This window comes from Cervus canadensis, chromosome 16 (genome assembly GCF_019320065.1).
Source record: "Cervus canadensis isolate Bull #8, Minnesota chromosome 16, ASM1932006v1, whole genome shotgun sequence".
Classification (NCBI taxonomy): domain Eukaryota; kingdom Metazoa; phylum Chordata; class Mammalia; order Artiodactyla; family Cervidae; genus Cervus; species Cervus canadensis.
This window is the reverse complement of record NC_057401.1, coordinates 13,112,295-13,124,545: the sequence shown is the minus strand read 5'-3', so window position 1 is coordinate 13,124,545 and position 12,251 is coordinate 13,112,295. Positions and strand designations below refer to the sequence as shown.

The window sequence follows — 12,251 nt, the reverse complement described above, 5'->3', positions numbered from 1 at the left end:
TAAAGACTGCAGTAAGATTCTTCACTAACTAGATTGACAGAAATGAGTCTGACAATGCCAAGCATCTGTGCAGATAGGAATCAGTGGGAATATTTGTGCACTGCTAGGACATGTGTAAATTGATTTTTAAAATAATAGTAATAACTAATTCAGAAAAAAATCTAATCCTATGAAGTTGTATCTTACATTCTCTGTAATGTAGCATACCCTCCCCATCCCCAGTTCAGTATTTACCTAAAAATATGTTTACATTTGTCCACAGGTGAAATTGAACATGTATTCATAACAACATTATCTATAATAGCAAAACACTGAAACAACTCAGATTTCCATCAAAAGGAAAGTGGGTCAATACACTCTAGTATATTCACAATAGAATGTTTTATATTAGTGAAGAAAATAAACTACAGCAACATTCAATAGCATGATTAAATCTTCAGTTCAGTTCAGTTTAGTCACTCAGTCATGTCTGACTCTTTGTGACCCCATGGACTGCAGCACACCAGGCCTCCCTGTCCATCACCAACTCCAGGAGTTTACTCAAACTTATGTCCATAGAGTTGGTGATGCCGTCCAACCATCTCATCCTCTGTCGTCCCCTTCTCCTCCTGCCTTCAATCTTTCCCAACATCAGGGTCTTTTCAAATGGGTCAGTTCTTCAAATCAGGTGGCCAAAGTATTGGAGTTTCAGCTTCAGCATCAGTCCTTCCAATGAACACCCAGGACTGATCTCCCCTAGGATGGACTGGTTGGATCTCCTTGCAGTCCAAGGGACTCTCAAGAGTCTTCTCCCAACACCACAGTTCAAAAGCGTCAGTTCTTCAGTGCTCAGCTTTCTTCACCGTCCAACTCTCACATCCATCCATACATACTGGAAAAACCATAGCCTTGACTAGATGGACCTTTGTTGACAAAGTAATGTCTCTGATTTTTAATATGCTATCTAGGTCGGTCATAACTTTTCTTCCAAGGAGCAAGTGTCTTTTAATTTCATGGCTGCAGTCACCATCTGCAGTGATTTTGGAGCCCAAAAAAATAAAGTCTGCCACTGTTTCCACTGTTTCCCCATCTATTTGCCATGAAGTGATGGGACCAGATGCCATGATCTTTGGTTTTCTGAATGTTGAGTTTTAAGCCAACTTTTTCACTCTCCTCTTTCACTTTCATCAAGAGGCTCTTTAGTTCTTCTTTGTTTTCTGCCAGAAGGGTGGTGTCATCTGCATATCTGAGGTTATTGATATTTCTCCCAGCAATCTTGATTCCAGCTTGTGCTTCCTCCAGCCCAGTGTTTCTCATGATATACTCTGCATATAAGTTAAATAAGCTGGGTGACAAGATATAGCCTTGATGTACTCCTTTTCGTATTTGGAACCAGTCTGTTGTTCCATGTCCAGTTCTAATTGTTGCTTCCTGACCTGAATACAGATTTCTCAAGAGGGAGGTCAGGTGGTCTGGTATTCCCATCTCTTTAAGAATTTTCCAGAGTTTGCTGTGGTTCACACAGTCAAAGGCTTTGGCATAGTCAGTAAAGCAGAAATAGATGTTTTTCTGGAACTCTCTTGCTTTTTGGATGATCCAGCAGATATTGGCAATTTGATCTCTGGTTCTGCCTTTAGAAAAGGCAGAGGAAAATCTTAGTAACAACAAATGAAAAAAAGAAACTACATAACACTGCATACAACAAGATATCATTTTAAAAGGCCAAAAGGAGCAAAAGTAAACAATGTATTTAGTGGGATTTTAGTGTGTAGTTCCTAAGTCGTGTCCAACACTTCTGTGACCCCGTGGACTGTAGCCTGCCAGGCTCCTTTGTCCATGGGGTTTCCCAGGCAAGAATACTAGAGTGGGTTGCCATTTCCTTCCTCAGGGGATCTTCCTGAATCCAAACAATGTAAACCTAAGTGGTAAAACTAGTAGAAAATATTTAACACAAAATTCAAGAGAGTCGTTACCTGTTACACAGATAAAGGCAGCAGTGTTTTAATATTCTGTTTCATAAGTTTAAGGGTGGATTTAATTTGTTTTCATAATATATATAGGTAGTTATAATCATTTGTAAATTTCAGACATTACATTGAAATATAACATTTAATGTATCCTTATATCTATCAGAAGAAAAAAAAATGAACACATCCCTTTAGCTACAAAATGTCCAAATATCAAAAGCCAGCAACTATGGCCTCAAGTCTTAATATTTCCCTGTCCTGACAAAGGCTTCTCAATCATTGGCTAAAAAGCCTGCAGAGATAAAAAAAAAAAGCCATATTGGTGAGAAAAATGTGCAATGTCTCTAGGCATATAATATTTTATTATAGTGGCCTGCTGAGTAAGAAGTACAGGAAAAGAATTCTTTAGTGAAATTAAGTGAATTATGCTAAATTGAGAAATGCAACTATCTATTATAATATTATTTATATTTTTTTCAGAGCTGTGGGCTTTGGTCTTGCCAGTTCGTTTTAGCCAATTAATGATTTCAACAGGAAAGTTTTAAAGTTAGTGTAAATGAGTAGGTCACAGGATTAAGTATAGATGTTTTTAAGCATTATGTGATCTACCAGCTGTGGAGATTTGGTTCCAAATTAAAATACAAGAAGCAGTATCTTAAAACCATGATTTAAAAAAAAGGAAAGAGTGCACATACAAATAAACATTTTAAAGAGGAAAAACTCAGCCCAAAATTCAACATGGCAACGGTAATTCCCTCTGCTTACCATGCCTTCTTGATTTTGAAATGTACAAGTCTAGTCATTGGTCATGATACTACTGAAACTTGGACCTTTGTCAGACTCTTAAAAGTCAGTAGATCCAGTATAAAGCATCAACTTCCTTGCCTTAGTTTCTCCATTAGCCCAATGTCCTCTTGTGCTTCCCTCTCTTTTCACTCACTGCAGATTAACATTGTTTGCTAAGGTATCTTTTCTTCCTCTGTGGGACTTAAAAAGCTTCAAGGAGATAGTCTGTCTTGTTTCCCTAGTGCCTGATGTTAATTGGAGCTCCATAAGTGATGTTGGATAGAACAGAACTATTCCCAGTCAAAATGTGTCCTCATGGGGACTTCCCTGGTGGTCCAGTGGCTAGGACTCTGTGCTCCCAATTCAGGGGGCCAGGGTTGGATCCCTGGTCGGAGAACTAGATCCCACATACTACAACTAAGACCTGGAGCTGCCAAATAAATACATAAATATTAAAAAAAAAACTGGAAAAAAAATAAATGGAAGTCTAAAAAAAATAAATGTGTCCTCATGTAGTGCGGTTTCTCACTCTGCCTGTGGCCCACACAAATGCAGACCCTTGTGACAGCATATAGGAGTCGGCAAGCTGGCCTTTCTGCAGCCCGCCTGCCCAGAGTGCAGGCAGCTGCCCGAGAACGCTCTCTTCACCTTAGTAGGGCAAAAACCTGACAGTGAGTATCAGTTCAGTTCAGTTGCTCAGTCCTGTCCGGCTCTTTGTGACGCCATGGACTACAGCACGCCAGGCTTCCCAGTCGACCCATCACCAACTCCCAGAGCTTGCTCAAACTCACGTTCATCAGTCTGTGATGCCATCCAACCGTCTCATCCTCTGTCATCCGCTTCTCCTGCCTTCAGTCTTTCCCAGCATCAGGGTCTTTTCTAATGGGTCAGTTCTTCGCATCCAGTAGCCAAAGCATTGGAGCTGCAGCTTCAGCATCAGTCCTTCCAATGAATATTCAGGACTGATTTCATTTAGGATGGACTGGTTGCATCTCCTTGCAGTCCAAGGGACTCTCAAGAATCTTCTCCAACACCACAGTTCAAAAGCATCAATTCTTTGGTGCTCAGCTTTCTTTATGGTCCAACTCTCACATCCATACATGACTACTGGAAAAACCACAGCTTTGACTTTTGACATACAGACCTTTGTTGGCAAAGTAATGTCTCTGCTTTTTAATATGCTGTCTAGGTTGGTCATAGCTTCCCTTCCAAGGAGCAAGTGTCTTTTAATTTCATGGTTGCAGTCACCATCTGCAGTGATTTTGGAGCCCATATAAATAAAATCTCTCACTGTTTCTGTTGCTTCCCCAAGACAGCAAGTAAAAGTGATTGAAAAAAGAAACCAAAATGAAATGCAGAAGAAAGGGAAAGACACTACAAATACAGAAAAATTTATTTCTATCCCCACTTTTATAGCTAACCAGCTGTGGGATATTGAGGAAATCATTTAACCTCAGTTTTCTTGTCTGTGAAGTGAGTATTTTGTTATTTAGTTAAGTCAAGTCTTATCCGACTCTTTTGCAACCCCATGGACTGTAGCCCACCCAGGTCCTCTGTCCATGGGATTTCACAGGTATTTCCAGTATTCACAAGAATATTGGAGTGGGTTTCCATTTCCTTTTCCAAGGGATCTTCCTGACCAAGGGATCAAACCCATGTCTCCTACATTGGCAGGCAGATTCTTTACCACCAAGCCACCAAGGAAGCCCAAAAGCATACATGTAAGAGTATGTGTGTTTGTGTGCTCATACTTGTATATAGAAGTTCTTAGTTACAGGAGGAAGTTGGGAAAACTAAATCTTGTTACCACAGAGTTTAAAATAAGATCCCCTGAGAATGGATACATGCGTATGTATGGCTGACTCCCTTTGCTGACCACTTGAAACTATTACAACATTGTTGTAATTACAACTCCAATATAAAATAAAAATTTTTTAAATAATACATTTTTTAAAAAATAATAAAGCAAGATCTCCTGCTGTCAGATTATATAAATTTGAAAATGACTTCAGAGAACTTTAGCCCCTGCCTGCCCACACCAAAGAGGCCTGAGACCTGGTTCAAGTTCAAGGAGATTAAATTCTTTTTCAGGAAGGAAGATACAACTGGATCAGAGCGGTCCAGAAGTGTCGGCTGATTCCCTCTTAGAAAATCCTTGGGCAGTAATTCTGACCTTGCCTGGAGATTATAAGGGAGAATATTATTATGATCAGCTTTGGGAAAGGAATGTGCTTTCAAAGCACATTTTAGACGTGCTTTACTCCTACCAGAGACGTCCGGAAATTTCCCAGGACCTCAGAGTCTGAAAGGCAAAGGGTGTCTGGTTATAATCGAATCAGACTTTTGTTAAATGTCATTTTTGTGATAAGTCAAATATTTCAGTACATGTAGTTTGGTCATTTTTAATTATACCTAATTCAGAAGTGATTTTTCTCAGAACATCCTTCTACCTGTTGACACGTGGGTTAACTATTTGGGGAGGATATGTAGTTACCTAATTTAGATCTGGAGTTTTGAGTTGACTGCTGAGTGCCCTTTCAGGCTCTCTGAGCTAGCACCCTGCAACCACCAGATATGTCCAGTCCAGCCCTCTGAGTGTGAGGGCACCTCCTGATCAAGCACCGGAGGAGAGGACAAATTCTGCTTACATCCGCGGGCGAGGCCTCTGATGAGCCTCTGTCCTGAGCTCAGGGCCACCTGTGACCAGGTGAATGCCAGGAACCTGAGCACCCACGCGGCTGCCCAGCTCTGAGCCTTGCTTCTGTCCTGGGCACTGCCCAGATGGGACGGCCCTCTGCCCTGGATCTCAGCCTGCCCCCTTGGGTTCTTCACCGTGTACCTGGCCCTTGCCAGGCCCTTCTCACTAGGGACTGTTTTTTCCTCTCTTCCACTGCACACAGCTGCCACCTAGATTCTCCCCAGCCTTACAACCTGTCGTGTCCTCCTGCCTGGGGACTCTTGTTGCCATGCCCCACATCTCAGGACAGACTTCCTGGCGCTGTTAAAGCCAGCCTCAGCCAGCCCACGTTCATCAAAAATCCGCATGAACACTGTAATTTGAACGACTGGCCATCTTGGGGAGATCAGCCCCCAGCTCAGCCATCTCCCTAGCCTTCCGGGGGTCTTGCCCCTGAGCCACCTGCTGCTGGTATCCCAGTGTGTGCCGATACCAGCTGGGAGGGTTCCACCTCCACTCATGCCAACAGGGTCAGGAATTCTCCAGGGACACAGAAAGGATTATTGTGGAAAAAGAAGTCTAACTGTTCTCTGCCTCCACTGAGAATAAATTCAGAGGAAACTGTGAGTAATGTATGCACGATAAGTACTTTAGTACTGTGGCACAAAGTGCTTTTTGGTGGGTAAAGTGAGATACAAGCTGCTGTATTAAGTATTGGGTTGGATTGGATTCATACCATCTCACAGGAAAACCTGAATGAACTTTTTGGCCACCCCCAGTCGTACCCTCGGTTAAAGTACAACTCTGTTTACCTGCGGCAACAGGACGTAAAAAACTACAGATGTGTTGCAGTGAGAGCTCTTTACCAACAGTCCAACATGCAGGCTCTAAAGCTGAGCATTTTAAAGACATGATTAGGTGGGAAAATACAAAGCTTGAGGTGACCAGCCCAAGTCTTTCAGGGAGAGAGAATGCAGCCCTCTTCGGTCTCTGAAGCTGAGAGGGTGCTAAGGCCGTCCAGACCGCAGGCCCTCGTCAGCTCTCAGCCACGCTGGAGCCTTTGCACCTGCCGAATCTGTCTGGAGCCTGTTTCCTCCCAAGGACCAGAAACTAGCCAGCCACCCAGATGCGCCATGTTTTAAAGAGACATCTGGCGTGTTTATTACCGTGCTGTGGCCAGGGGAGTTTTCCGCTCCTTCTGCAGGGCCTTCGGTCCTTTTTAGCGAGTGCTGTGTGCATTGCTGCGTGCGGGTTCACAGGTGTTGTCTAGCTCTCCTCCTCTTTGTGCTGTGCTAGCTCATTTTCCCAGATACTTGTTCATAGCAGCTTGTCATGGTCCCTTGATCTTTCTTGCCAAACGATAGTAAGGCATTTTTGAAGCGCTGGAAGCCTTTTGCTAGTGTTCTATCCAGCTGTCCCTGTTTGGTATGTTGGAGTCCTACAAGAGAGTCCTACCTTCCATTTGTGCGGAATTTGCCCATTATTTCTATTCTTGCCTCTCAAGTGGAACCAGGTTAGCAAACGATAGAAAATTAAATCCAGATGCTTTGTGATAAGAAAGATGTTTTGTGAAAAAGACCACTCAGTCATAAAGAACACTCAGAATGAGATTATGCAAATATTCCTATTATCATATTTTCAAGTGGTACAGCACACTTGATTCTGATGCAAGGCAGGGAAATTCTGGTTAGCTTTTTATTTCATTTTTTCTGTTTTAAATGAGCAGAAGCAGCTCACTAAAGCATAAAAGAACTTAGGTTTTCCAAAAGGGCTGCCTCATAATCACCTGTGTGCTTTCACAGCCCACCAGAGATGATGAATAAATTTTACTTTGGCCTCATAGTTTATAATTTACCCATACACTATTGTAACAGAAATGAAAGAGGTTGTCACACTATTTAATTTCAGGAAACCTGTGATCTGGAAAAGATAAAACCTGAAGCCAGACGATACTTGGAAAAATCAGTTAAAATGGGAAAAAGGAATGGGCTCCATCTTCCAGAACAAGTACAAAATGTGAGTTTATTTCTTTTAATTAGAAAACAAAAGAATAAATTTTTTTAAATGCAATGAAAGGACAGGAAATTGGGATACACGTGTTTGTAACGTGGAAAATAACTCATAATACAAATGAATTTACAATGTATTTGGTAGTCAATGATTTTAAATTCCACAACTCCTATTAACCGCGTGTTGACTGTCAAACAGCTGATGACTTAATTGTTCTTTAATTCTGTGTGGATTTTATTTGCTTTATGTGTGCCGGGTTTATCTCCCCCCATTCTGCTGTACATCCTCTGATAGCAAGTTCAGGCCTTAGTAGTCAACTTGTATTGTCATTTCTTTATGCATACAGAGATAGGGCACTGGTAGTAAAATCCTTATGATGGAAAGTTTTAAAACCAGCATTTTGGAATGAAACCCTCTGAGTAATATACGCACCATAAAAATGGAGAGATTAGCTTCTCAAACGTTCTCCTTTGTCTAATACCCAGTGAGATCTTTCAGGTTCAGAAGCTCAGCTACAGAATTAACGCATTCTTCAGGATAGGAGGACACTGCACAGTATGTGTTAAGTCAGCAGTCTCAACTTTAGTGTGCATCCTAATCACCCGGAGGGCATGTTAAAGCTCTGATTTTACAGGACCCGCCTCCTGAGAGGGTGGGCTTCAGCAGGCATGTGTGGGTCTCCAGAGTGGGCATTCCTAACAAGTTCCCAGGTGATGGTGATGCTACTGGTGAGAAGCATGCTTTGAGAAATTGTGTGGTTTATGTAAGTTTTATAATCTAGAATTTTTAGAAGAGTGGGACAGGTTAATAAATTATCTCATGTGTTTTCTTGTGATTTCCTGCCTATTGCTTTCTTTGATCTCCCACCTAGTACTTTCTGCTCCCCCCCTAATCTAGTACTTCTTATACAAATGTTAGGGCCCATAAATCACCTTTATTTGCAAATGCTGTATAAAACTAAAACATAGCCTGTTTTCCTAAGGAACCATGGAATTAATTACTCGGTTCTTACCGCTTCATTTACTTCAGTACCCAATACTGATTTACTAAATTAAATTTTTGGATTGGAAAAGATTAAAAGTGTTCATTATCAATAGGCTACCAGATTCATTCATTTACTCAGCAGCTAGCTACTTACTGTAGATGTACCATATGCCAGACTCTGCTTTCACTATACCTCCTAAATATATTTAGTTCTTAAAAATTTATGCTTGATGTCTAACACATTACCAGGATTACCTTTCTGTACGTATTACATACAGGTTCTCATGGACACAATGTAGAAAATTGCAGAAAACTGTATTATCAGGCATATCTCTAAGAAAGTACTTCCTGAGAGTTGGGTACAGAACCTAGTCTTCATATAAAAGTGAAACTTCCTTGACTGATGGAAATAAGAATGAAAGTTGCATTTTATTGTTATTGTCCTGTATTTGTATCTTTGTTTCAGGAAATTAAAGCAATGAAGAAGAGAATGAGTGAGCTATGTATTGACTTTAACAAAAACCTCAATGAGGATGATACCTTCCTTGTATTTTCCAAGGCCGAACTTGGTAAAACTTTGTTGTTTTTTTAAAATAAGTCCATAATTTAGACAAATAATGTCACCCCACAGTTTACCAAATCAAAGTTAAAAGAATTCTTTAAAAAATGTACCTTCTGCAGAACCCACTACCTCTTGTAGAAAAAGCACAAGCAAACCACACCTAACTTTTAGGCTACAAGAATATATACTGTTTGTAGAGACAGTCTAGAAGAAATTTTATAATCTTGCTTGACAATTCATGCTGGTGTTTAACAGCCTTCAGCACTTTTAAAATTTTTTGCCTCACAGTGTCCTCTGCATTGTAACTTAAACTGGCATTTTGTTGCTGAGTCGTGTCTGAGTCTTTTGTGACTCCATGTACTATAGCCCACCTGGCTGCTCTGTCCATAGGATTTCCCAGGCAAGAATACTGGAATGGGTTGCCATTTCCTTCTCCAGTGGATCTCCCCGACCCAGGAATCAAACCCGCATCTCCTGCATTTGCAGGCAGATTCTTTATCACTGAGGCACCGGGGAAGCCCCTGTCACTTAAACTAGCCTTTTCTTATTTGTTACAGATTTGCACGGGGAGGTGGGGGGGGGTGCTTAATTTTGCCTGCTCTTCATCAAAATGCCGTCTGTGCAAGTGCATTAAGGCCTGCTCATATTTGGAATTACCATCTCCCAGGCCACCGACCTCTAACTACCATCCCATTCCAGTAACATCAAAGCAATATTATGAGGATTGTCATTATTTTACTTGAATTTCAATTACTCCACAAAATCCCTGGAGCTTCTTAAAGGCACCATGCCAGTGCTAAATAAACCAACCATGAGTGGAAAAACTGATGTGTGAGAAAATGATTTTTTGCAGGTGCTCTTCCTGATGATTTCATTAACAGTTTAGAAAAGACAGATGGTGACAAGTATAAAATTACTTTAAAATATCCACACTATTTTCCTGTCATGAAGAAATGTTGTATACCTGAAACCAGAAGGAAGATGGAAATGGCTTTTAATACAAGATGCAAAGAGGTATTATAAATGTTTGCCTTTCCTTTGTTTTTACGGAAGATGTTAAGAAAAGGGTTTGCTCTGTTCGCCAGTGTTGAAGTTAGCTCAGAAGTGGCTTCCGATTTTTCCATGTAAACATGTTTGTGTGAAGGTCATGCCTCCTAAATCCTCAGACTTACAAGACTTAGCTTTTGGCTTGTTTTTTTGGCAACCTTCTTAGTGTGGCCAGAGGTTCAGCGGTTCTAATATAGATTGAATGGGTTACAGAAGCTAATGGTCGTATTCTTCTTCCAAGTCAACAGTCCAGGGCTGGTGGAATAACTCTCGTCAATAAGTGACTTCTAAGGCCAGTTTGTCACCATTTTCAAGCCTGTTGGGAAGTGGGAAAATAAAATACAGAGCAAGCATCTTTAAGAAGGCCTGAAAATGACACATGTCAACTCTGTTCACATTCCATTGACCTAAATTCCACTGTATAACGGTATCCAACTGCAGGGGAGGCTGGGAAGTAGAATCTTCAGTTGATAGCCATTTGGTCAGCTAAGGGCACTCTATTACTGAGAGGAAAAAAGGAAGAATTAGAAATGAATCCTAGGAGTCAGCTAGCCAGCTCCACCAAACAGTCTGCCTCTCTGGCTATCCAAATAATCATGAGTACCCTTTTTTCTTTCCCCCACACAGAAACCATTGACCATGTGTCAGATTCCAACCAGTTAACTGCCTTTAGACCAGAATCTCTGAGTGTCATACAGTCTTCCCCAATTATAGCTTCTCATGACCTGGCCACCTGTGAAAGGGTGGAATACTTGCCTGGCCCGCTCAGCTCCAACACACACACAGCCCCAGTGGTAGAATAGGAACAGAAAACCACACTAAAGACTCCCATTTGAGAAAGGAAAGAGTGGGAAACAGCAGGCCCAGACCAATTCTCAGGAACAGTCTGGCAGAAACTGTAGGGATTTCGAGCTCTGTGAAGTTTCCCGGGATCGCCCGTTGGACTTACTTGGGTCTCCTTTCTAGCAAGAATTCCTTTAGCAGTTGTATGCGGTGGCCCCTGGTTTTACCTGCAGGGAATTCTTTCTTGTCCATTATCCTCCATGACTGTATCCTAGATGGCTACTGGTATACATTCCTACTGATGCCAGTTTGAAGTCTGAGGGGTATTTTTGTAGGCCAGGCTCACTTATCTTTGGTAATAAAATGCCCTCAGAAACTTAATAGTTTTCTTTTCTCTTTGTGCACAACCAGATTCGTGTTAAAATAACAATATCCAAACCTGCCAAATTTTTTCTCATATGTGGGCTTCTATACGGTGTCCATCCTCTGGTCCTCAATCTAACAGTGTCTGCTTCAGGGCCCTCCAAAACCATAGACTTGAGGAGGAAGGCAGCACCCTCACCGCTAATCATAGTTCAATAGCGCTGAGTGTCAGGAGGACCGAGCAATTGCCTTTCCAGTCATCTGATGCCCCAGATCAGGGGCCACGGGCAAAATTCTCTTAGCAGGGCTCTTTTCCCTCTGTCTTTGCCAACTGACCAGTTCTCACTTGAGCTCATCTCTCTTGTGTAATCTTTCCAAAAGCAGCACATATCAACAAACCTACACCAACATTATTCGTTTTCTCAAACAATTCCCGCAGAGCTAAGACTTGGTAGGTGACTGACTTGCCTTGCAAGTTATGGTGAGCAACAATTTTTTAACAAATGTTATCTATGGTATACTGAGTATTACCAGCTTCCTACATGACAGCATCTGTGTCCTCACCTTCCATTCCTGTAGGTTTTTCATTTCTGTTAGAGCAGCACTCTATTCCTATGTTTAGTCTCTGTGGGTGTCAGGGTACAGGTTAAACCGATGTACAAAGTCAGCCGAAAGCACAGTGACTCAAATAAGATAAAAATTATTTTTCTTCAGGAAGGATTAGTGGATACCAGGGGCCAGGGAGACTGGGAGATTATTGTTACCAAGTTTCTGTTCAGAAATGTCTTAGAAACAGATAGTGGCAATGGTTGCATAACAATATAAATGTAATTGGTGCCATGAATTGTACACTTAAAAATGGGCTAAAATGGTATATTTTGTGTTGGGTGTATTTTACTACCTTTTTTTTAAGGTTTATATCTCTTGCAACTAACATACAAAGGTGAGTGGTCCAGAGCTGGAAGATAGCTCTGCTGTCCTTAGTGTGTGGCTTCAAGGTCATTGTTCTCACTTTCAGTTCACAGCTAGCAAGACAGAGATCTATAATGACCCAGAAATTTCACTCATCACCTCATTTATATTCTGTTGTTCC

At 41.4% G+C, this 12,251-nt stretch overlaps 1 protein-coding gene across 4 annotated transcripts in view; it reads left to right on the top strand.

Annotated features, from left to right (window-relative positions):
* Positions 1 to 12,251, top strand: part of NLN (neurolysin) — a 97,343-nt gene that overhangs the window by 44,957 nt on the left and 40,135 nt on the right. For all 4 annotated transcript variants that reach the window (XM_043488982.1, XM_043488986.1, XM_043488984.1 and 1 more), the window contains 3 exons: positions 7,318 to 7,425; positions 8,870 to 8,972; positions 9,819 to 9,979. In XM_043488982.1, the coding sequence (XP_043344917.1) occupies positions 7,318 to 7,425; positions 8,870 to 8,972; positions 9,819 to 9,979 (372 nt within the window). The remainder of the gene's footprint in view (positions 1 to 7,317; positions 7,426 to 8,869; positions 8,973 to 9,818; positions 9,980 to 12,251) is intronic.